Here is a 26,063-nt window from a genome sequence, read left to right as displayed (position 1 = left end):
CTGAAAGACACATGGCGCATCGGACTCGGGGCGTCACAAAGATGCTTAGCCCACCCACGCAAGAAACTTCTCAAGTGCCTTATCTTATTCTGCCAACGCTCAACTGCGGTCCTACCTCCTGCATCCTTAGCCCATTCCCTGGCTATCAGATCGAAAAGGCCTTCTCGTTCAAACCATGCCATTTCGAACGAAAATGAATTTTTGTTCCCCATGCGAGTGGCCTCACCAGAGTCCACGAGCAAAGGCGTGTGGTCAGAAATACCGCGCGAAAGCGCCTGGACCGTAACCAAAAGAAATTTCTGTTTCCATTCGACGCTTGTAAGGACTCGATCCAGCTTCTCAAACGTCGGATTTGGCAAAGTATTTGCCCAGGTAAACTTTCTACCCGAAAGCTCTATCTCTCGCAGATCCAATCTTTCAATTATGGTATTAAACATGAACGACCACCTGCCGTCGAAGTTATCGTTGTTCTTTTCCTCTCTTCTTCTAATAATGTTGAAATCACCCCCAACCAGGATTAGAAGCTGCTCGAAACCGCAAATTCTAACGAGGTCTGCCAAAAACTCTGGTTTGAGTTCGGGCTATGCGGCACCATAAACCACCACTAGAGCGCAATTAAACCCATCGGCCTTCGACCTAACCCGGAACTTAACTGCAAAATCTCCCATCACTACACTTCGGACTTCCATCGAATCGCATCTAACTCCAAGTAAGATCCCACCCGATCTTCCTCTCGGAGGCAAGCAATGCCAATCGAAATCGATACCGCCCGATAAATTACTAAGAAACTGGGGAGAGAAATTATCTCTACCAGTTTCCGAGAGTGCAATAAAATCCAACCTATGCTCGATAGACGCATCTGCAAGAAATCTTCTCTTAGCCAAGTCTTTCAGACATCTGCTATTCCAAAAGATTCTTTTCATATTTCACCATGAAATTTTTTAGTAGTACGAATCCTAGCACTCCTACGCACCGCCGATGCAAGATAGATCTTCCGCTTCCACTTGCGTTTAGGCTTGTTTTGATCCTCCACCCGATCCTCACAACCGGGCTCCGTGGACCTAACTACTTCATCATCAAAGGTATCATCCTCTACCTCTGACTCAGGATTGGATGGTACAAGATCCGCACAAAAATTATCGAGTACCCTGACCCCCAACGCATCTATCTCAGAATCATTTATAGGCCTGACCGCAGCTAAGTGACGAATCATTTCTAAAGCTCGTTCCGCTTCCAAATCCAGAATATCATTTACGAAATTGGAGATTTCACTATCATTTCTTCCTAGTGAAACTCCTAATTGACTTGCATTATTAATAATCTCATTATTAGAAAAATGCAGAATGAAATTAGAGGTATTGACTGACATACCAATAGTGACATCAATGTCACGAAGCTTGGCCGCCCTCATGACGCACCGCTGATGCATGTCATCAACCTCCGGGTGGTCCTGGAGACGACGGCTCATCCGTCGCCCCTCAAAATAAGAGACATGGACCATGCATAAACATAACAGCGGAAACATCAGCTGTGACATTCTCATAACATCATGTTTGAACCATGTCCAAGATTGCACACTTCCTACTTATCACATCCATGACATAATAATCCATAGAAACTGGTTCAAACGACTTATCAGCTGTGACATAATAATCCATAGAAAATGGCTCCTGATAGCGTCTCTCCACGAATGAAGCTTGCGCGAAAGAAACCAACCAAACAAACAAAAAGGTCGATTTTCGGCTGGAATCACCAACAAACATGCGAAATCCCCGCCAAGAACGAACCTTTTGATCCAAAAAACCTAGCGCCGACATCGCGGGGCTTCGACGAACCGCACCCTGTCCGACGAAATAGACGCAAAGCAGAGGGGGGAGACCCCCAAACCGCAAAACCCCACAGCCCCAAGACGCCGAATCGACAAGAACAAAGAAAGGCATCTAGAACGGCAGGTTCCAACGGAGGCACGGGAAGAGCAGAGGAACGGGGGCTACTGCTAGGGTTCCACCTGCGCTGCGGTGCCGCAGCAGAACTGGAAAACGCGACGGGCGGGAACACCGAGAAATCTAGGCAAGTTGGAATCGCTCTACTCTACACGAGATCTACGCGGCGAGGATGCGATTCGGCCGGAGCGCGGCAGAAGAACGCTACCTGGCGGCGGAGGAGGCGGCGGCGAGCTCTCCGGAGCGAGGTGGCAAGGCGAGAGCTGCTACTTCGTTCGCAAGCCTCGCCCAAGACAAGTGGCTCTCTGGTGCGGTGTCCTCTCCTCCCTCTCGGCTCTCACTCAGGGGGGTGGGCCTATGCATCATGTTGGGTTGGGGTGTGCATGGGCAAAACCTACATTTCTTTCCTCAACGAGCCCAAAACAGGTTGGGGTGAACATTTTTAGTATTCGTGATTTTTTTTTGAAATTGCAAACATTTTCAAAATTCACCAATATTTTTCAAAATTGGGAACACTTTTGAAATTCTTAACATTTCTTAAGTTCACGAGCATTTTTTGAAATCACGAACATTTTTCAAATTCACGAGCTTTTTTTTAGCAGTTCAAATTCACGAGCTTGGGTGACGACTGGACTGAGAGGGGTGGAGTGGCTAAGATTTGGTCCGGAAAGCAAACGGGAAAAGAATATATGTGGAGGAGGGTGGGCCAACGTGCTCCGGCTCCGACTTGGCAGAAGCACCCAGGCCTCCCCATATTCGCCCCAGATTTGGGCTGGATATGAAGGGTATAGTTCAACCTGGGCGTTTGAGGCTGGTTTAAGGTGCAAATCTGGGACACATTTTTTTGACCGGCCACTGACCAGGCCGTCCGTCCGGTTGTTTGAGGCGCCAGATGCTCTCATATTCGCTCTTTTCAGGCAGACCAATTTGAGCCCGATATCCAACATTATGAACCTCTATAGAGTGCCTAATGCGAGTACTACAGAAAAGCTAGTAGCATAAAATTGTGTCACAGTTCCTCATAGATAAACGGACAATATTGGTCGGTACCATCCCAAAGATCACAGAACTGAAAAATAACAAACAATTAACAGAATGGATGTGTTGCAAACAGTAAAGCTTCAAGGCACCAGGGGCAATGATTAGATATGATTTTGTTTGTCTGTACTGTCATGAGCATAGATGGCAGCATGAGAAGTGGAGACCAAAAGTGAACCATGCAGGAAGGAAACAAGCAGCACAGTTCATGGACAACATGATTCAGCATATTAGTAGGCCAAATTAGAACGCCGAGCAAAAGTAGTTCGGATAAAAGCAAGCAATGATCATGATTTATTCAGCTCTAGTGCCTCAGAAGCATCGATAACAGCTGGGATCTGTACCAGATAATGTATGTGCAAGCTTTATTCTATGTAAATAGAAAACAAGGCAGATGAGCGTCCACAAGGACACCATCAAGGAGAGCCGAAACCGCCACCACCAGGAGTGAGAATCTGAAGAATCTCACCGGCATTAACTGTGACAGTATTCTTCCCTCCAAGGAAAACTCTGCGGCCATCTTTCCTGACTAGATAGTTTGCGCCACGGGCTCCATTTTCCCCTCCCTTCAGTCCCCTGGGAGCATGCACCCGCCTCTCAGAAAGAATGCTCACAACAACAGGGCGGCGGAATTCAATCTCCCTTACAAGGCCATCACCGCCTCTGTGGAAACCAGAACCTCCGCTGCTCTCTCTGATGCTAAATTTGTGCAAAAGAACCGGGTACCGCTGCTCAAAGATCTCTGGATCAGTCATCCTTGTGTTCGTCATGTGACACTGAACACCACTTGTACCATTCCAGCTCGGCCCGGCACCACAGCCACCTCCGATAGTCTCGTAGTAACCAAAAGTGTCATCTCCAAAGGTCAAGTTGTTCATGCAGCCCTGGGAGCAGGCACAGGCTTCGAACGCCATTAGGACAATGTCTGTCACCCTCTGAGAGGTTAACACATTGCCGCCAACCACTGCTGCTTTGTCGCTTGGTGAAAGAAAAGAGCCTTTGGGGATGATGATCTTGACAGGAGCTAGGCAACCTTGATTCAAGGGTATATCTACGTCCACCAAGCATCGCAGGGAGTATATGACAGCAGCTGCTGTTACTGCTTCAGGAGCATTCCAGTTACCATACACCTCAGGACTGGTGCCCTCAAAGTCAAAGGTAGCCTCACCTCGACGAGAATCAAGGGTGAGCTTCAAATGGAGCACAGAGCCATCATCCATGTAGTCTTCATCTTCAATAACACAAGACCCTGTCTCCTTTTCAACTCTAGATGCGACTACCTTGAGCATCTCTCTCACAGCTACCTCGGCATTCTTTTGGACGTGATTCATATAAGACTGCACTGTGATCAAGCCATACTGATTTATCAGTTCTTTGATAAGTGTTATTCCTCGTTGGTTTGCTGCCACCTGAGCACGGAGATCAGAAAGATTGTCCGCGATCTTGCGTGTTCCTGGAATCTTATCACCGGTAAGTTCATCAGAACAGGGTGACTGCAGCAACTGAACTATTCCTTCCTCTTGGAAAACACCCCTTTCCACAAGTTTAAACGCTTTGATGGCAGCACCTTCCTCCGAGATACATTTTGAGAAAGGAGGCATGCTTCCTGGCGTGATACCTCCAATCTCTGCATGGTGACCTCTACTAGCAACAAAAAAGATCAGCTTACCATCATTAAACACTGGTGTGACAACTGTGATATCTGGCAGATGGCTACCCCCAGAGCATGGATGGTTTGTAACAAGAACATCGCCCTCATGCAGGTTATCACCCCAATAACTAAGTTGCCAGCATACAGTGCTAGACATGGCTCCTAAGTGTACAGGAACATGAGGGGCGTTTGCAACAAGGCCACCATCTGAACCAAATAAAGCACAAGAGAAGTCCAGCCGTTCCTTTATGTTTGTAGAAATGGAAGTTCTTTGAAGTGTCCGACCCATCTGTTCAGCAATACCCATGAATCGGTGGTTAAAGATAGAAAGTTGAACTACATCAGCTACTGTTTCTGATATTTCTACAGTACTCAGAGATGCACCGATCTCAATTCTTATGTTGCCATACTTAGTGATGACAGCCTTGCAGTCTTTTTCTACTATCACTGTACTATTCCCATTCATAATAACCACAGGGCCCTCCAAGACATGTCCATAACCCAAATTCTCGAGCTTGTACAGTGGAGTTTCTTGCCATCCATGTGAAAAATAAATTTTGCATGAACTTTCTTGCAAGGGTTTAGTTGATATTGGCGTCAGTTCACGAGGTTGCAAAATGTTGGTGGCACCAACACCCTGGACTCTTACATCGCATATGAGTATATTTCTGTGTAATAATTTGAAGCCATACTCTTGTTGAAACATTTTAACAAACTCATCCGCATAATCACATCCAGAGTCTTTCTCGGGCTCTTTAACCATGATTGCTGTATCAGTTCCCTCGTACCTCAAGTTCAAGTATGAATCTGTCCTGATGCTCTCATCTCCAAATCCCTGCTCCACTAGCTTTTCTTTCACCTGCTTTACCAAATGAGCTACTCTTCGAGATGCCTCTGCGGCAGAATCTGTGTTATAAACAGCAGAATATGGTTCTTGCAGATCTTCAATAACATCAGCAAGGCCCATCCCGTATGCACTCAATATGCCACAATAACGATGAATAAGTAACTCAGACATGCCTAGGGACCTTGCTATAGCGCATGCATGCTGAGGACCTGCACCACCAAAGCACGCTAGTGCATGGTTCTTAGTATCATGCCCCTTCATTTCTGTCAACTGGCGTATAGGTCGGCACATTGCCTCGTTTGCAACATTGACGAACCCAAGAGCAATCTCCTCAATTGTCATGCCCTTCACCGATGGGTCCTGACTCTTCCGATAAGAGTTTATCTCAACAGCAAGTTCCTCAAATGCCTTTTTTGTAGCCTCATAATCAAGGGGTAAATTTTCATTAGGACCAAATATGGATGGGAAGTACTCAGGAATAACGGTCCCCAAGATCAAGTTGGCATCAGTAATTGCCAGCTCACCACCTTTCCTGTAGCAAACTGGACCAGGGTGTGCTCCAACCGATTCTGGCCCAACCTTGAAGGCTCCGAACTGAAACTTAAGCTTTGATCCGCCACCAGCAGCCACTGTGTTTATGTCAAGCTGGGGAGCTTGAATGATTGCCCCAGCAATTTGGGTCTCAAGAACTTGTTCATAGCTTCCATCATAGCGGCTCACATCGGTGGATGTACCTCCCATGTCAAACCCAATGAGTGGCTTTGATGTCTCAAGTTCAAACAAGGTCTGTGAGTAGCCAACAACACCACCTGCAGGGCCTGACAATACTGCTTTGTGCCCAGAGAATCTGCTCTCTGGGGCAAGACCACCATCTGACTGCATAAACAGCACATTGACTTGTTCAGCTCCCCCTTCAAATCTTGACATGAATGCTGATAGGTACTCTTTGATGACTGGTGTTAGATAAGCATCCACACTGGCTGTGAGGCCCCGAGGTACTGCGCGTACCATCGGTGTCAACGACGAAGACAAAGATACATGCTTAAATCCCATTTCCAGGGCTAGTTTCTCGATGAGGAGCTCATGATGGGGATAGGTATATGAATGCATCAGCACCACCGCCAGACACCGTATACCCTTGTCAAGCAAACCTTTAAGTAAAGGCTTCAATGACTCCACATCAACTGGCTTCGCCACCCTGACCAATTCCCCTGAGATCCCTTCAATAGCTGAATCATCCCTCTCACCATCAAGAACAAGTTCAACCCGCTCATCGACCTCGACCACCTCCTCGTAGAGATTCGAAGGCTTCAAGACCTTGAGGTCGAATATGTTCGGCCGGGCCTGGTTACCAATCTGAAGCAAGTCCTTAAAGCCCCGGGTGACACAGAGCGCGATCCTCTCACCCTTCCTCTCAAGAAGCGCGTTTGTGGCCACCGTGGTGCCCATCCGGATCCAGTCGATCATGCCGGTTGGGATCTTGGACGACCGGGGGATTCTTTCACCAGAAAACTCCTCTAGAATCCTCCTGATCCCCTCTATCGGAGCATCGTCATAGTTGGACGGATCGACGGAGAGGAGCTTCATGACATAGCCTTCCGGCCTGCCGGGGACCTCGGCATAGATGTCGGTGAACGTGCCGCCCCGATCAATGCAGAACCTGAACTTGTCCACGCTGCCCATCTTCCCCCCTCCTCAGATATCAAACACCCCGGGAATCTGAGTCCTCTGAAAGCATTAAACAACATGGTCGTTAGTAACTGCCTATAACCTGCAACCAGCTAGCATTACTCCGCCGAGCAAACGAATCCGTAGGAAACTGGATCCACTGGAGTACAAAAAAATCCAACCATGGGATCAACTGGAGTATCTCATCCCAGATATAACGATTTAGATTAGATTGCTCACAGCAGCGAAGACTAGAACAAACTTCTTCCAACGATCCAAGCAAGCTAGAGTACTCTACCGGCGGAAGGAATCAACCCAATCCCGGACGGATCTCCACTCCAGTTTAGTAGGGGGGGGGGGGGGGGGGGGGGGGGGGGGGGGGGGGGGGGGGGGGGGGGGGGGGGGGGGGCTGTGGGAGAAGAATACCTTCGCGGTGGCGTGCTCCGACGGCGAGGGGCTCGGGGGAGCGTCCGGCGGCGAGGGGTGATGGTGCCGTGAGAATCTGGGAGCCGGGGGAAGTAGGCGTCGAGCCGTCTTCTGCTCGGCGGTGGTGGCCTTGCCGCCGTGGCCGTCGACACTGGAGTGGGGAGGCAAAATCGAAAAAGGAAACGAAGAGGATAAGGAGGGGTGACACGGCGATTTTTCTGTTTTCTGGGGTCGTTTTTGCACACAAGACTCTCATTTCACACAAGGGTTTTGGGTAAGGTTTGCTAATTTTCAAGGATTTTTCTTCAGAAGTTTGCCATTTCAAAATAATATTATTGAGAAAAGGCACCAAAAATCCATAAAACTGAATATTATTGTCGACGAAATCAAACTCAAAATACTCTTGTGAGGGGTTTTTTTGCAGCGTCTTCACGACTCTTTCCTCTCTTCCTTTTGGCGGCCACGCCGAGGGTTAGAGTAGTGGGGACCTGTCCTCTTCATTGTTTTTTCTAGTAAGTCGTGTGTTTTTTTAGATTTTGTTTCCATAGCGGCATCGGCTAGATGGCGGCGACAACGTGGAACTGGAATAAGGTCTCTTCGGCCTCTGTCTATCTCAAGGGAGTTCAATTCAGCTTCAACGAAGGGCGTGTGACGGTAAGCTTTGCCAGATCTGTTGGTTCTCTTTGGATCTTGGCAGTTGATGTGTCTAAGACAGGAAACAGTTGGCTGATTATTCGGGTGGGATTTCAACCTCTTCATTTATTTTGTCCCACAACAATGTCCTGTTTTTATAACCCTTTGGATTGGCTGTGAAGGATTGTGGTCTATGCTGCGTGGAATGTTGCCCTAACCGAAATTCCTTCAGCAGCTACGAGATCTTATTGTTTGCAGCGAGTGGCTATTATGATCTTCAAAGTCTTGTATGACAATGGAGTTTGCATGTGTCCATGTCGCTCATTGCATGTTTAGTGTATTTTTAAAGTTTCGACGGACGACGAACAAGTGAAGGAAGAAGATGACTAGTATGATTTTCTATGTAATTTTATTATTTTTACATATTGTATTGTGTCTCGTTCATTTGTATTGTCTACTATTTTTCTTGATAAATATCAAATATCAAACGCCCTTGGGCTTTTGAGTGGCATTTAAAAAACAGATATCATTAAATAAAACAAAGTTAACGGTACTATGTAAAGGCATCAAGACAAAAACAATCAGTAAAAAAATAAACTTACATAAAAGATCATATTGGTTGTATTTTTCATTCGATTGCACGCAGCCTGCTGGAGTTTGAAAAACATAGTGGACCAATAGTAAGGGAAATGGACACTACAAACGCTTTGCCCATAACACGCTTTGAAGGAGGCAATAGCCAATCATCACTGGAAAATAAGATCTAGTAGCCACCGAAGAAACATTAGTTGAGGCATTATTTCACGCAATGCATGCTTGCAGTTCTTCACCATCAGTCCAGATGGGTAGAGAAATCAAGCCATGCCGCAAAATAACTCGAAAGAACATGTCGAAGTCGTCACACCAAAATTCAGCCAACGGTTTTCATTGATTGACACGCCAGTTGGTAATATCTGAAAAGAGTCAACAAATCTGATGACACCTACACTCATAGGCCCTTCGCTTGGAACTGAGTAAGATGTCGTTGAGGTAGGAAGGGACAGAAGAGACTTTATCCCAATGCACATCGCCGCCACCCCGTTGTTGACACACCAAGCTAACAGAAAATCTAAGAAAAACAAGAACACATTCGACCTTAAAAAATGGAAGGGAGAAGTCCCTACTCCTCTAGCGGCCAATGAACTGTTGGACGGGAAATAAGAGGGGAGGGAGGGCAGGCGGCGGCGTGGAGGAGACTTGCTGCCGGCTAGGGTATTTGCGATGGTTTGATTCTTTGCTTATTTGATTTTGATGTAAAGGGGTTTCTAATGAATTTTGTAGGATTGCAACCCTTGGTATACTTTTCTTAAATAGGTAGCTTGATTTTTGGGCGCCACCTAGTGACGGCGGTCAACCCTAAGCCCCGAAGTTTCTTTTATCGACAAAGTATGGATTTTATTGGCTCAAAGTAAAGCATTAGGAGGATACAAACACAATGGGCACCCACCCGACCTAGCAGAGTTGAGATGCACAAGACAACATCAATGCACGCACACCCATGCGTGAACAGTAAATTCATTAAAAAACATTTTCTTTACCTCAGATGGGTGAGGAGCTCGTGGCAAAAAGAAAAGAGAAAAAATGTCTCTGGGAGAAACTTTGAAAAGTTGCGTTGCTTAGGCCCTACTTTTTTTGTATGAGCTTCTCGAAATATCATTTGAGCTCTGTTGAAAAAGGCAATGCCTAGGAGACGCTTAGGCACGCCTAGGCACTAGGCAATTGCCAAACGCCTCGTCTAGGGTATAAATGGAGGTCTAGGCAGGGTAAGTAAGGAATTGCCTACCCAAGCAAGAAATCATGCCACATACTACACTGACATATCAAACAGGTTATATTCCAATGGCAGTAATTCACTTATTTATATGTCCTAAACTAATATCAACACCCATATAATAATCACATATATACCAGGAGTAAAAACAATATTACCGCCTAGGCCGTGCCTAGTGCGCTTAGGCACCGCCTAGGCATTAGGCGAAGGCCAACCGCCTCACTTACGCCTACCGCCTTTTCAATCCTTGCATTTGAGCATGAAAATTTACACGCTCCTAGAAAACTCGACCATCTTGAATTAAAAAAATAGTTTTTTTCTAATTTGTGTTGCTATTTCCAGAATTTACTGCTCACGGGATATTTGAGCCTGGACTCAGATGTGGATTACCGGACACGGACAAGCTACAATAGACCAAAAAATGAAATAAAGAGAGAAGTGTCCAAAAAGACATAGTTTAGGGGTCAAATAGACCTATCTCACGTACCAACGACCTCCCTTTCTTTCATGTTATGTTGTAGCCCTATTTGGATAGTAAAATTTTATAGAAAATGCATTCACCAGCCAAGATCAACGTCGAATAAACTGCATCTGTCGATGGCATCTGGGGCATGACACATGAGTCATGCCACATTGCAGTCCTGTTTGCTGCCTTGTCAGGGATCCGATCAGGGTGTTTGCCTGCACGCACACATGGTTAATTAAACTGTTGCCAGAATGCTCTCACCGTTAATTTCTTTCAGCGCCAGTCTCTCGAGCCGTTGTTCCAATTCATGCTCTGCATCGGCTTATGTCCACTGAAATTTCAGTGCAATTTCTGCAGTTCCGTTCGATCCCTGCACCCTTGCACCCTGTTCAGCCCATCGTGTCCGCAAGTATTCGGCATCCAAATCGAAATCCCGCCACCTTCTGCTTACTCGAGATTGCCAGGTTTCTGGCTGCACTCGAGATTTTATAATGTTGTTATCTGACAGAAAGCTGTAAGTGGTGTGGAACAGTGCAAGTTATGTACGTTATCTGATTATCATATCATGATAGCCAGCATACTTAATCAGACAGCAAGAAGAGGTGACAACTGACAGCCCTCCACACACACACCCATACTGATGATTAAACAACCGGAGACGCCGACAATAATTCCAGCAGTTTGCTTTTGAGATGTGAGCTACTACTGCTAATGCTACTGGTCTACTAAATTATGTATTTGTGTGGAAATGATTAGTGTTCAACTACTAGGGATGAACATACTACCAGATGCCCACACAGCTGCTGCAATCATCCATCAACCAGATGCTGATACGGCAGTGCATCATCATTGTTTGTTTGTTTACACCATAGTTTTCAGTTGCTGCTGTTAGTTGTCATATCTGATGGTATGATACAGCTTATAACATATACTTTCTGTTGGAAAGCCAGGTTCGCCCCTTACAAAATCTGATGGCAGAGCACTCGGCACAGATCAGCATTGCAATACCCAACAAAGCCCTGAGACTAGGATTATTATTCCTCTGCATGATTGAAATGGACGGAGCACTGCATGAGCTCGTCACAGCCGTGGGTCGTGACAAAGTTAAGATGATGCTACATATATTCATGCACCTGACCATGATTGATGAGCATGGCGTATGGTTTTCATATTTGTCAAAGATGGTCTACATACTCCAGGGAGGAATCCACTATGGGCTGATGATGGCTTCATTGCACAAACCATTCAAAGTTTGTAGGAGTACTTTGTGCTCCCAGTGCGACCTGTATCCACACGACAACCCAGGAGCATTCTATTCTGGTCCGGCCATGGATGGTTGGAGGTTAACATCAAGCAAGGCTGTCCGTCTGGAATTCGATACCGCGGTCCGTGATTCTCTCGAGATCACGGCTCCCGCGATGAATTCACATCAATTCCCTCCACCATCCAATTCACAGCGAGGAGTAACAGCGATTGATAATCGTTCACATGTACCGAGCCGTGGAAGGCTTGAGAAAAGTGGGGACATGCGTCCCAAGAGGCCAAGAACACCGCCGTCTCGTGCAAGACGTGCACGGTCGCGACAAGCATCTCTATCCTGGCTCTCGAACGCCTCCAGCCGAAGGTCACCCGTCGTTTCTTGGGTCGCAATCAGTCCCAGCTGGAGCACGCCAAGCGTTTAGAATTCGGCTCAGAATTCCTCTTCTTCTTACCAATCGCGCAAGTTTCCGGCCGGACACTCAACTTTTGTTTATGCAAAGCAAAACAATGGCGAAATTGCTGACGCGAGTGAAGAATTTCTCAGCCGTAATCGGGGACAAAACTTTGATAAGACGGATGAATAAGTATGACAACGAATGTAACAATGGATTCTCTTCTTCTTCGTTTTTCTTTGTACAGCGACGAAATATCAATCAATCATGGGAGCAGGAGAGGAGAGAAAGAACTGGAAGAAAGAAACGATCCCCATCGCAGCCGAACCATCCGAGAAAAGGCCACCGTCTTTTTGCCACGCTTTGAAAGTTTGAAGTTTGACCACCATCATCCATCGACCGATACCTTTACTTTCCCTGTGGTGTTGTGTGATCCGGGGGGACGGGGGGCGGAGGGGAGGTCAGGCCCGCGGGGCGCCGTCGGCGGGCGGCGGGGGGAAGAGCGGCGGCGCGTCGCGGCCGCCGAGGTCCATGGAGGACTTGGCGGAGGCGGGCGGGGCGGCGAAGCGGGAGGAGAAGTCGCGGTAGCCGCCGGCGTGGTCGCCGCCGGCGTCGGGGGTGGCGCCGTGGCCCTCGTCGAAGTTGAGCGCATAGCTGAGCGCGTCGTAGTTGAGCTTGCGGGCGCCGCCGAAGGCGTGGTGGTGCGGGCGGGGGCCGCGGCCGAAGCGCCGGATGAAGGTCTTCCAGCGCGGGCCCGCCGCCAGCTCCGACCACTCCCGCACCTTGAGCAGCGCGTCCACCGCGCCCTGCCACCAGTGCTCCTCCTCCCCGCCCAGCGTCGCCGCCGCCGCCCCGCCGCCGGCGCGCTGGTGGGAGAGCGCGGAGGACGAGGAGGGCGCGGAGGAGGGCCAGCAGGGGAAGCAGCAGCACCGGCTGCCCCGGCGCGCGAAGAAGGCCGCCTCCGCCTCGTCTACACCGCCGCCGTGGTCGGCGTCCATCGCCTCGCCTCGCCTCGCCGCGGCCGTGGATCGTGGATGGAAGGAGGGAAGGAAACCCCTGCGCCGGCCGCCGAGCCGATGTGGTTGGGTCTGGTCTCTTCGGCCTGTCGTGCAGTTGCGCCGTGTCGTGGCAGCGGATGGCGTGCGGGCCTTTTATCGGGGGGCCGCCCGCCGCGGGCAGGCCGTGGGCGGGGTGGGGGAGTCAACGGTGGGCGCGGCCGGCTGACGTGGGCCGGAATCCGCGGGGCCCAACGTTCGCCAGAGTAGATCTTTTGTTACCAAGCTGACACGCTTCCTAATTCTTAAAAAAAAAACTGACACGCTTACTACTTTTCTCCCTCGTCTCGCAGCAGATCAGCGAAGAGGTTGCTCGTTGGCACTGTCCACTTGGAGTCGTGGTAAACATGACACGGTCCGATCAACAGGCTGTGGATCTTTTACTATTATTATCCGGTGGTGGCGTTGGAGAAACATTCAGCTTCAGGCTGCTTCACGGTTGTTTCTGACGGCGATCGGCATAGTAGTGCGTTACTAGTCACATGAGATTCATTTCATCCCGTGCTTTTTTATCCAAAAAGATCACATTTATCTGCGCCTTTTGCTTTAGTGAATGATGAAGTGCGCCGGGTGGAGTCGGAAGGGATCGAAGCGACAGCGCGGACACCGGGGGACGAAGCTGGCCGGGACACATCGGGCGCTCTGTCCTGCGGGTGACGGGGAGCGGGAGATCTTGCTGCTGCCGGTCGTGCGAAGCGGTTGCGAGCGGCGTGCCATTTGCGCCGCGAACGGCCCGCGGATTCGCCGGCACGAGGTTTTGCTTACTCGCAGCTGCATGGACTCTGGCACTGTATGATTAAGGAATTGATTTTGCTGACAGGCAGCATGATCATTGCACTGCTGGCGGCTGACTGTGCATGTACTGTACGTGAGCAGGTTTTGACGGGAGACGATAATGGCGCTTGTTCGTGTTCAGGCCAAATAGCTGTCTATCTTTCTGCTGTCAGTTCGTTGTATAATACGCTTAAGGGAACGCTTAATTATGTAGACCAGCGTGGGTCTATCTTTTTTCGAGTCCAGGCCAAGCAGCAGCCTGGATCTGGATTCCTTGTGGCCGCAGCTCCAGGCATACCACAGCGAATTGGGCTGTGTCTTCGTCTATCCGTTCAGGTATCAGTTTGATCATGGCTGTCGATTCTTCTTTTCAGAATGATGATGATCAGGATTCACTTTTGTCTCAGATAACTTTTGTCTCAAATATGTAGAGAGGAATGGAGAAAGGACCGCTATTGACCGCCCCATCCCAAAGGATAAGAAAGAAAGCAGATGGACCTGATCGAGCGTGCGTGTTTGGATACGATCGACCGATCGATCACCAATGGGCCACAGCAAGCCATGGAGTAGCCATCGTACCGTCCAGTATCTCAGGCATATAACAGCATCTCCAGCCATACATACCAAACACGACACCATATAAATCTGCCGCGGACGCGTCCGTACATGGTGACTGGTTAATCTTCAACTCGGTCCACAGTCGTTTATCTCATATCTGAAAACACTAATTTATGCTCCCTTCATTTCATAATATAGTGCACTCGTGCTTTTTGAGATTTAAATTTAATAATAAATTTAACTAACATGGATGACTGCGGCGAGAGCAAAAATTATACCATTGAATTCATATTCAAAAGAAGTTTTCAATGGTACAGATTCGTATTCAAAAGAAATTTTCAATGGTATGAATTCGTATTCAGAAGAAGTTTTCAATGGTATAATTTTTGCTCCCGCCGCAATCACCCATGCTGGTTAAATTTATGGTTAAGTTTAAATCTCGAAAAGTGTGGATGCACTACATTATGGAAAGGAGGAAGTACTAGGCAAACAACGTGAAAGCTATTATGATAGGTGATCAATGAAATAAACAAACGGACATACAAATCCACATAATCCGAACATTAGACAAAAAAGCACCACACTTCAGTCCAGAAACATAGTTCTAAACTAAAATTACTAAAAAACCAAAATAAAGATGGAGAGGGTCGAGCTTCTTCACCACTTTCTTGCCGGCCTTTGCCCTCACGGTCATTGGCACAGTTGTAGCCGGCTGTGTAGGATTCGGCGCCAGGAGGTCATTAGAGCCGTCGGTGACGTTGGAAGAGGACGAGGAGTCGATGTAGTCGGCCATCCTCCAGATGGCGCGGTTCTTGAAGGAAATATACCCTAGAGGCAATAATAAAGTTGTTATTTTATATTTCCTTATATCATGATAAAGTTTATTATTCATACTAGAATTGTATTAACCGGAAACTTGATACATGTGGATCCATAAACAAAACACGGTGTCCCTAGTAAGCCTCTACTAGACTAGCTTGTTAATCAAATATGGTTAAGTTTCCTAACCATAGACATGTGTTGTAATTTGATGAACAGGATCACATTATTAGGAGAATGATGTGATGGACAAGACCCATCCGTTAGCTTAGCATAATGACCGTTATGTTTTATTGCTATTGCTTTCTTTATGTCAAATACATATTTCTTTGACTATGAGATTATGCAACTCCCGAATACCGGAAGAATTCCTTGTGTGCTATCAAACGTCACAACATAACTGGGTGATTATAAAGATGCTCTATAGGTATCTCCGAAGGTGTTTGTTGGGTTGGCATAGATCAAGATTAGGATTGTCACTCCGAGTATCGGAGAGGTATCTCTGGGCCCTCTCGGTAATGCACATCATGATAAGCCTTGCAAGCAATGTGATTAATGAGTTACTTACAGGATGATGCATTACGGAACGAGTAAAGAGACTTGCCAGTAATGAGATTGAACTAGGTATGAAGATACCGACGACCGAATCTCGGGCAAGTAACATATCGATGACAAAGGGAATAACGTATGTTGTCATTACGGTTTGACCGATAAAGATCTTCGTAGAATATGTAGGAACCAATATGAGCATCCAGGTTCTGCTGTTGGTTATTGACCGGAGAAGTGTCTCGGTCATTTCTACATAGTTCTCGAACCCGTAGGGTCTGCACGCTTAACGTTTGATGACGATTTCGTATTATATGAGTTATGTGATTTGGTGACCGAATGTTGTTTGGAGTCCCGGATGAGACCACAGACATGACGAGGAGTCTCTAAATGGTCGAGAGGTAAAGATTCATATATAGGACGATAATATTCAAACACCGGAAGTGTTCTGGGGGTACCGGGTATGTATTGGATCACCGGAAGGGGTTCCGGGCAACCCCTGGCAAACTATATGGGCCTAATGGGCCAAGAGGGGAAACACACAAGCCACTAAGGGGCTGGTGTGCCCCCCCTATGAGTTGGCCAAATTGGAGAAAGAAAGGGGAAGAAGGAAAGAAAAAAGGGAATATGATTCCCCCTTCCCCCTCTTCCCTTCCTACTCCGAATAGGAATAGGAAAGGGGGGAGGCCGAATTGGGAGGACCCCAAGTAGGATTTCTCCTACTTGGGGCACGCCCTTGGCTACCTCTCCTCCCCTCCAACCTATCTATATATATGTGGGGGGGGCACCGCTAGAACACACAACAAACATTGTTAGCTGTGTGTGGCGCCCCCTCCACAGTTTACGCCTCCGGTCATATTGTCGTAGTGGTTAGGCGAAGCCCTGCGCGGATCACATCACCATCACCGTCACCATGCTGTCGTGGTCTTGAAACTCTCTCTCAACACTTTGCTGGATCAAGAATTTGAGGGATGTCATCGAGCTGAACGTGTGCAGAACTCGAGGTGCCGTACGTTCGGTGCTTGATCGGTTGGATCGTGAAGACGTTCGACTACATCAACCGCGTTAAGCTAATGCTTCTGCTTTCGGTCTACGAGGGTACGTGGACACTCTCCCCCTCTCGTTGCTATGCATCTCCGATAGATCTTGCGTGATCATAGGAAATTTTTGAAATTCCATGCTACGTTCCCCAACAGTGGCATCCGGGCTAGGTCTATGCGTAGATGATATACACGAGTAGAACACAAAGAGTTGTGGACGATCATAGTCATACTGCTTACCACCAACATCATATTTTGATTCGGCGGTATTGTTGGATGAAGCGGCCCGGACCAACCTTACATGACCACGTTCATGAGACCGGTTCCACCGACAGACATGCAACTTGTTTTGCATAAAGGTGGCTGGCGGGTGTCTGTTTCTCCAACTTTAGTTGAATCGAATTTTACTACGGCCGGTCCTTGTTGAAGGTTAAAACAACACACTTGACAAAAAATCATTGTGGTTTTGATGCGTAGGTAAGAACGGTTCTTACCAGAAGCCCGTAGCAGTCACGTAAAACTTGCAACAACAAAGTAGAGGACGTCTAACTTGTTTTTGTAGGGCATGTTGTGATGTGATATGGTCAAGACATGATGAGATATACGTTGTTGTATGAGATGATCATATTTTGTAAAAGTTATCGGCAACTGGCAGGAGCCATATGGTTTTCGCTTTATTGTATGAAATGCAATCGCCATGTAATTGCTTTACTTTATCACTATGCGTTAGTGATAGTTGTAGGAGCAATAGTTGGCGAGACGACAACGACGCTACGATGGATATCAAGGTGTCAAGCCCGTGACGATGGAGATCATGAAGGTGCTTTGGAGATGGAGATCAAAGGCACAAGATGATGATGGCCATATCATGTCACATATTCTGATTGCATGTGATGTTTATCTTTTATGTGTCTTATTTTTCTTAGTACGGCGGTAGCATTATAAGATGATCCCTCACTAAAATTTCAAGGTATAAGTGTTCTCCCTGAGAATGTACCGTTGCGACAGTTCGTCGTGCCGAGACACCATGTGGTGATCGGCTGTGATAAGCTTTACGTTCACATACAACGGGTGCAAGACAGTTTTGCACGTGCGAAATACTCGGGTTAAACTTGACGAGCCTAGCATGTACAGACATGGCCTCGGAACACTAGATACCAAAATGTCAAACGTGAATCATATAGTAGATATGATCAACATAGAGATGTTCACCATTGAAGACTACACCATCTCACATGATGATCGGACATGGTTTAGTTGATATGGATCACGTGATCATTTAGATGACTTGAGGGATGTCTATCTAAGTGGGAGTTCTTAAGTAATATGATTAATTGAACTTAATTTATCATGAACTTAGGCCTGATGGTATTTGCATATCTATGTTGTAGATCAATAGCTCGCGTATAGCTCCCATGTTTTATTTTTGATATGTTCCTAGAGAAAACTAAGTTGAAACATGATAGTAGCAACGATGCGGACTGGGTTCATGATCTGAGGATTATCCTCATTGCTACACAGAAGAATTATGTTCGTGATGCACCGCTAGGTGACAGACCTATTGCAGGAGCAGATGCAAACATTATGAACGTTTGACAAGCTCGGTATGATGACTACTTGATAGTTTAGTGCACCATGCTTTACGGCTTACTGATGACCCACAAGTATAGGGGATCAATTGTAGATCTTTTCGATAAGTAAGAGTGTCGAACCCAACGAGGAGCAGAAGGAAATGGCAAGTGGTTTTCAGCAAGATAATGTCTGCAAGTGCTGAAATTGTAAGTAGCGGAGTAGTTTGATAGCAAGATAATTTGCAACGAGCAAGTAACGATAGTAGTAGCAAAAATGCAGCAAGGTATCCCAATCCTTTTTAGGCAAAGGACAGGCCAAAATGGTCTCTTATGATAAGCAAAGTGTTCTTGAGGATACACGGGAATTTCATCTAGTCACTTTCATCATATTGGTTCGATTTGTGTTCGTTACTTTGATAATTTGATATATGGGTGGACCGGTGCTTAGGTGTTGTTCTTACTTGAACAAACCTCCTACTTATGATTAACCCTCCCGCAAGCATCCGCAACTACAAGAAAAGTATTAAGAATAAATTCTAGCCATAGCATTAAACTTTTGGATCCAATTGGCCCCTTACGGAATAGCGCATAAACTAGAGTTTAATCTTCTGTCACTCTCGCAACCCATCATATAATTGCTACTCCATAATGCATTCCCTTAGGCCCAAATACGGTGAAGTGTCATGTAGTCGACGTTCACATGACACCACTAAGGTAATCACAACATACATACTATCAAAATATCGAACACATATCAAGTTCACATGATTACTTGCAACATGATTTCTCCTGTGACCTCAAGAACAAAAGTAACTACTCACAAATGATAATCATGCTCAAGATCAGAGGGGTATTAAATAGCATATTGGATCTGAACATATAATCTTCCACCAAATAAACCATATAGTAATCAACTACAAGATGTAATCAACACTACTAGTCACCCACAAGCACCAATCTATAGTTCCGGTAACAAGATTGAACACAAGAGATGAACTAGGGTTTGAGATGAGATGGTGTTGTTGAAGATGTTGATGGATATTGCCCTCCCCAAGATTTGAGAGTTGTTGGTGATGATGATGACGATGATTTCCCCCTTCGACAGGGAAGTTCCCTCGGCGGAATCGCTCCGTCGGAGGGCAAAAGTGCTCCAGCCCAAGTTCTGCCTCGAGACGGCGACGCTCCATCCCGAAAGTCCTCTCTCTATTTTTTCTAGGTCAAAATGACCTATATACCAGAAGATGGGCACCGAAGGTGGTCCTGGGTGAGCATAACCCACCAGGGCGCGCCTGGGCTCCCTGGCGCGCCCAGGTGGGTTGTGGCCACCTGGTGGGCCCCTCTGGTAGTTATTGATGTCGCTTGAAGCTACGTTGGTTTTTTCCCCAAAGAGGAAGGGATGATGCATCACAACGGCGGTAGGTATTTCCCTCAAATATGAAACCAAGGTTATCAAACCAGTAGGAGAACCAAGCAACACAACGTAATCAACCGCTGCACACAAATAACAACCACTCGCAACCCGACGTGTTAAAGAGATTGTCAATCCCTTTCGGGTAACGACGCTTGTCGGTGTCAAAACCGGCGGATCTCGGGTAGGGGGTCCCGAACTGTGCGTCTAAGGCGGATGGTAACAGGAGGCAGGGGACACAATGTTTTACCCAGGTTCGGGCCCTCTTGATGGAGGTAAAACCCTACGTCCTGCTTGATTGATATTGATGATATAGGTAGTACAAGAGTAGATCTACCACGAGATCGGAGAGGCTAAACCCTAGAAGCTAGCCTATGGTATGATTGTATGTTGTCCTACGGACTAAAACCCTCCGATTTATATAGACACCGGAGAGGTTAGGGTTACACAAGGTCGGTTACAAAGGAGGAGATACACATATCTGTATTGCCTAGCTTGCCTTCCACGCCAAGTAGAGTCCCATCCGGACACGAGACGAAGTCTTCAATCTTGTATCTTCATAGTCTAACAGTCCGGCCAATGGATATAGTCCAGCTGTCCGGAGACCCCCTAATCCAGGACTCCCTCAGTAGCCCCCGAACCAGGCTTTCAATGACGACGAGTCCGGCGCGCGGTATTGTCTTCGGCATTGCAAGGCGGGTTCTTCTCCAATTTCCAAGTGTTTGTAAATAGTATCCGGCCCCATAAATGTTGATCCTCTTGGCTTCTGCGCCCAATAAGGGCAATTTCTCATGCATTGAATGAATACGAGGCGCCATGGCGTTTTTACATTCACCCCCTGTCGGTGTCAAAACCGGCGGATCTCGGGTAGGGGGTCCCGAACTATGCGTCTAGGCCGGATGGTAACAAGAGGCAGGGGACACGATGTTTTACACAGGTTCGGGCCCTCCTGATGGAGGTAAAACCCTACGTCCTGCTTGATTAATATTGATGATATGGGTAGTACACGAGTAGATCTACCACGAGATGAGAGAGGCTAAACCCTAGAAGCTAGCCTATGGTATGATTGTTGTTTGTCCTACGGACTAAAACTCTCCGGTTTATATAGACACCGGAGAGGGCTAGGATTACACAGAGTCGGTTACAATGGTAGGAGATCTACATATCCGTATCGCCAAGCTTGCCTTCCACGCCAAGGAAAGTCCCTTCCGGACACGGGACGAAGTCTTCGATCTTGTATGTTCATAGTCCGGGAGTCCGGCCGAAGGTATAGTCCGGCCATCCGGACACCCCCTAATCCAGGACTCCCTCAGTAGCCCCTGAACCAGGCTTCAATGATGACGAGTCCGGCGCGCAGATTGTCTTCGGCATTGCAAGGCGGGTTCCTCCTCCAAGTTCTTCATAGAAGATTTTTAACACAAAGGTAGTGTCTGGCTCTGCAAAATAAGTTTCCACATATTGCCATAGAGAGAATAATATTTACACAAATCTAATCTGCTGACGTATTCCGTAGCGTGACATCACACCACGGCCAAGTCTTTATTCGAATCGTTTTACTGTCCCACCTCAGCGCGTTTAGTGAGGCGGTTTCCTTGGCAAGTCTTGTTAAAGCAGAGATCGTGTCCATCAATACAGGTGTGGGTAACCCAACCGCGCCATTGACTACGGCGCTTGGGAGATAAGCGAGTTTTACCAGGCTGGTGGGGGCGCATAGTCGCGTCCGCCCATATAAGGGGATAAGGATCCACCTTTTCATCCACGCCTTCTTCCTCCTTTGCCTATCCATTTCCGCGCACTCGAGCTCTAGCGCCCAAGTCCGCACACCCCACCTCAACCTTCTCCAGCCATGTCCGGAGCGGGAGGCAAGTGGATGGTCTCCTCCGTCACGGAGGGTGAGGGAGTCCTGGATTAGGAGGTGTCCGGATAGCCGGACTATACCTTCGGTCGGACTCCTGGACTATGAAGATACAAGATTGAAGACTTCGTCCCGTGTCCGGAAGGGACTTTCCTTGGCGTGGAAGGCAAGCTTGGCGATACAGATATGTAGATCTCCTACCATTGTAACCGACTCTGTGTAACCCTAGCCCTCTCCGGTGTCTATATAAACCGAAGAGTTCTAGTCCGTAGGACGAACAACAATCATACCATAGGCTAGCTTCTAGGGTTTAGCCTCTCTGATCTCGTGGTAGATCTACTCTTGTACTACCCATATAATCAATATTAATCAAGCAGGACGTAGGGTTTTACCTCCATCAAGAGGGCCCGAACCTGGGTAAAACATCGTGTCCCCTGCCTCCTGTTACCATCCGGCCTAGACGCACAGTTCGGGACCCCCTACCCGAGATCCGCCGGTTTTGACACCGACATTGGTGCTTTCATTGAGAGTTCCTATGTGCCGTCACCATTAGGAAGGATGCCTCATCCCGTCTTTAAAGACGGCACCGTTGCTAAGGGAGCTTTGGCTGTCGGCCAGACTCTCAGGCTAGGTGGTTTCCTTATGACCACCCGTTCGGCTGCTGCGCCGACAATGACCTCTCGGGTCATCGAAAGCAATCTTCACATCAGCTTGGAATTCGCCGAGAAGCTAGATCCAATGGAGCTCTCTTCCCTAAACGAGCTCTTGGATCGCTTCGCCGCCCTGGGAGTCGCTACGGATTACGTCCAGATTGGGTCTAAACCCGATCTGAGAGAGATTAACTCCCCCCAGGTCACCCATTATGTTGCCGTGGTAGAGGGACAGTGCGGCGACCCTTCATCTATCTTAAGGACTAGATATGTACGGATCCCCGATCCCTCCAAGTCGGACACCCGCGGAGGGGAGGACATCACTCAAGACCTGAACTTAAAGTCAGGTGACGTGCTAGATTCATTGGACAACATCCAAGAATCCAAACTTCCGAGTTCGGAAACTCCTTGGCCCCTGGGTCTCAGATTGGGTGAGGTTTCGGATTTGATTCCGCCCACCCACCCGCACATAAGCAATCTATCCCAAATTAGGCAAGAGCCCGAAGAAACAGTACATCATTACTAGGCCAGATTCCTCCTAGTTATGAACAGGATAAAGGACTGCCGCGAGGAAGACGCAATTTTATTCTTCTGCAATAATTGCACGGACAAGGGAATCCTCAACGCCATAAGTCGCCGTGATATTACATGCTTCGCTGACTTGGCGTCCATAGTACGAAAGTACTGTGCGATGGAAAGCGCCTGGAAAGCCGAAATAATATTTTGGGACAATCCGGCCCTGAATACAAACCCAATCCGAAACAAAAGGGTGCATCATCGCCAGACACCCGGGTTCAATACCAAAAAGTAAAAGCCCTCTACAGGGCACGGAACTGTATTGGAAGGATGGCTTAATGGACCCTGTAAAATCCACAGTGCAGAGGGCGCCACACCAACTCACAGCCTTAGAGCATGTTGGATACTCCGGCAGGTGGCAAAAATTGGCGAAGATCTTCTAATTCCAGAAGCCACATAAAGCCACCCCAGAGAAACCAATACGGTATTAACAGTCTTCGAGACTTTCGCATCAAATAATATGTGAAAAAGAACACTCCGCGGCCTTGCCGAAGTCTACCAAGTAGCAACAATAAACCCATGGAGTGACACGGCTATTATTTTTAACGCCAGTGATGAACCTAAATTCCGAACAACCCGAGCACCAGCCGCATTGGTCCTCAGTCCAATAGTGGACTGCTTTCGTCTTACCAAGGTACTCATGGATGGCGGCAGCGGATTGAACCTCATTTATGAGGAAACCCTTCAAAAAATGGAAATAGACTGGAACTGCATTGAGCGAAGCAGCACAACCTTTAGAGGAATAATCCCTAGTCGGGAAGCGCGCTGTACAGGAAAAATCACACTAGATGTGGTGTTCGGCACGCCGGATAATTACAGGTCCGAAGAGGTCATGTTCCAGGTGGCCCCGTTCAATAGCGGATATCATGCTCTGCTAGGGCGGGAAGCGTTTACAGTCTTCCAAGCAATACCCCATTACGGGTACATGAAGCTCAAGATGCCCGGGCCTAACGGAATCATCACTCTCGTTAGTGATCCGGACATAGCACTCCGCGCCGAAAACAAGACAGCCGCACTGGCCCTCGAGGCGCTATCCGAAGCCCTAGCGGCTGAGGAACTGACTGCGCTGCGCTCCACGGTAAATAGGGACGATGTGATACTCAATAAAAGATCCAAGTCCACCTCCTTTAAACCGGCGGACGAAATAGTCAAATTCCAGGTCCATCCAATGGACCCCAATAAAACAGCTTCCATCGGGGCACAGTTAAACCCTGATGTAGACACCACACTGCGAGAGTTCCTACGAGAGAACTGGGACATTTTCGCCTGGCACCCTTCAGACATGCCAGGAATCCCACGCAGGCTGGCCGAACACAGCTTAAATATCCTAAAAGGATTCAAGCCAGTCAAACAGGCTCTTCGGCGTTTTTCCGAACCTAAGAGACAGGCCATGGGAGAGGAACTAGCCAAGCTATTGGAGGCCGGATTCATCAAAGATATAAAACATCCGGACTGGCTAGCAAACCTGGTGATGGTACCAAAGAAGGACAAATCCTGGCGCCTGTGCGTTGATTTCAAAGACCTTAACAAGGATCCCTTCCCTCTCCCCCACATCGATCAAATTATCGACGCTACCGCAGGACACGATTCGTTGTGTTTCCTCGACGCATACTCCGGCTACCATCAAATAAAGATGGCAGAGTCAGACCAAGCCGCAACGGCATTCATCACACCATACGGCCCATTCAGCTTCAACACAATGCCCTTGGGGCTCAAAACACCGGCGCAACATATCAGCGCATGATTCAGACATGTCTGGCAAACCAGATCAGCAAAACAGTGGAGGCATACGTAGATGATGTGGTCGTTAAAACAAGACATGTCGAATCTCTAGTAGATGACTTGAGGCTAACATTCGATAACCTCCGAACATACGACATCAAGCTCAACCCGGAAAAATGCATTTTCGGCGTTCCAGCCGGAATGCTCTTGGGCTTCATTGTATCCGGTAGAGGAATTGAAGCAAATCCAGCTAAGATCCGAGCTCTGTCACAATTGGATATCCCGAAGGACCTCAAACAAATACAAAAATTAACCGGATGCGTGGCGGCTCTAAGCCGCTTTATCTCCCGCATAGGAGAAAAGGCCCTACCCCTTTACCGCCTCCTTCGGCGCACCGAACACTTCGAGTGGACGGATGCAGCCACGACCGGACTCGACGAAATAAAAGCCATCTTGGCAACAAACCCAGTCCTGGCCGCGCCAAACATTGGCGAACCAATGCTATTAATCATTGCAGCAACCCATCAGGTCGTAAGCGCAGTGCTCGTCGTTGAACGAGAAACGGACGGACACAAATTCCCCCTTCAAAAGCCGGTCTATTACGTGTCCACTGTCCTTACTCCGTGCAAGTCACGGTACCCGCATTATCAAAAGATTGCGTACGCGGTATTTATGGCATCCCGGAAACTGCGACACTACTTTCAAGAGTGTTCAATAACAGTAGCCTCGGAAGTGCCACTTAACGATATTATAAACAACCGCGACGCAATGGGCCGGATTGCAAAATGGGCCATTGAGCTCCTCTCGTTTGACATAACTTACAAGCCACCGCGAGCTATCAAGTCGCAAGTTTTGGCCGACTTCGTCACAGAATGGACGGAGGCCGAACTCCCTAAAGAGTACGACACATATTCAAACTGGGTCATGCACTTCGACGGCTCCAAAACGTTGGCCGGTCTAGGGGCTGGCGTCGTTTTGACGTCCCCCACAGGAGACATAGTTCAATATGTACTCCAGATAATGTACACAGACTCCAACAACGCAGCCGAATATGAGGCCCTGTTACATGGTCTCCGGATGGCAGTATCCATGGGCATTCAACGCCTAGAGGTGCGCGGGGACTCGAACCTCGCAATATCCCAAATAAATGGAGACTTTGATGCCAAGGATCCAAAAATGGCAGCTTATCGCAACGCCGTCCTAAAAATGTCAGCTCGGTTCGAAGGGCTTGAATTTCACCATATAGCCCGGGAAAATAATCAGGCGGCAGATGTCCTGGCACGCATCGGTGCAAAACGCGATGTAGTCCCCCCAACATCTTCTTGGGAAGGCTATTCAAGCCGTCCGTATTATGG

The 26,063-nt window shown here is 47.8% G+C and overlaps 2 protein-coding genes across 2 annotated transcripts; both read right to left on the bottom strand.

Annotated features, from left to right (window-relative positions):
- Window positions 1-3,246: 3,246 nt before the first annotated feature.
- Window positions 3,247-7,768, bottom strand: LOC125514618 (5-oxoprolinase 1). The gene is made up of 2 exons (XM_048679953.1): window positions 7,574-7,768; window positions 3,247-7,207 (listed from the first exon to the last, which is right to left on the bottom strand). Exon 2 carries the CDS (start codon window positions 7,160-7,162, stop codon window positions 3,398-3,400), a length of 3,765 nt encoding a protein of 1,254 aa, XP_048535910.1. The 5' UTR covers window positions 7,163-7,207; window positions 7,574-7,768; the 3' UTR covers window positions 3,247-3,397.
- A 4,559-nt stretch (window positions 7,769-12,327) lies between these two features.
- LOC125514617 lies at window positions 12,328-13,268 on the bottom strand. Its single transcript, XM_048679952.1, has one exon. The coding sequence runs from the start codon at window positions 13,130-13,132 to the stop codon at window positions 12,596-12,598; it is 537 nt and encodes a 178-aa protein (XP_048535909.1). The 5' UTR covers window positions 13,133-13,268; the 3' UTR covers window positions 12,328-12,595.
- Window positions 13,269-26,063: the final 12,795 nt, after the last annotated feature.

This window comes from Triticum urartu, chromosome 6, assembly GCF_003073215.2.
Source record: "Triticum urartu cultivar G1812 chromosome 6, Tu2.1, whole genome shotgun sequence".
Classification (NCBI taxonomy): domain Eukaryota; kingdom Viridiplantae; phylum Streptophyta; class Magnoliopsida; order Poales; family Poaceae; genus Triticum; species Triticum urartu.
Note: the sequence above shows the minus strand (reverse complement) of the source record. Positions and strands in the feature narration are given on the sequence as shown.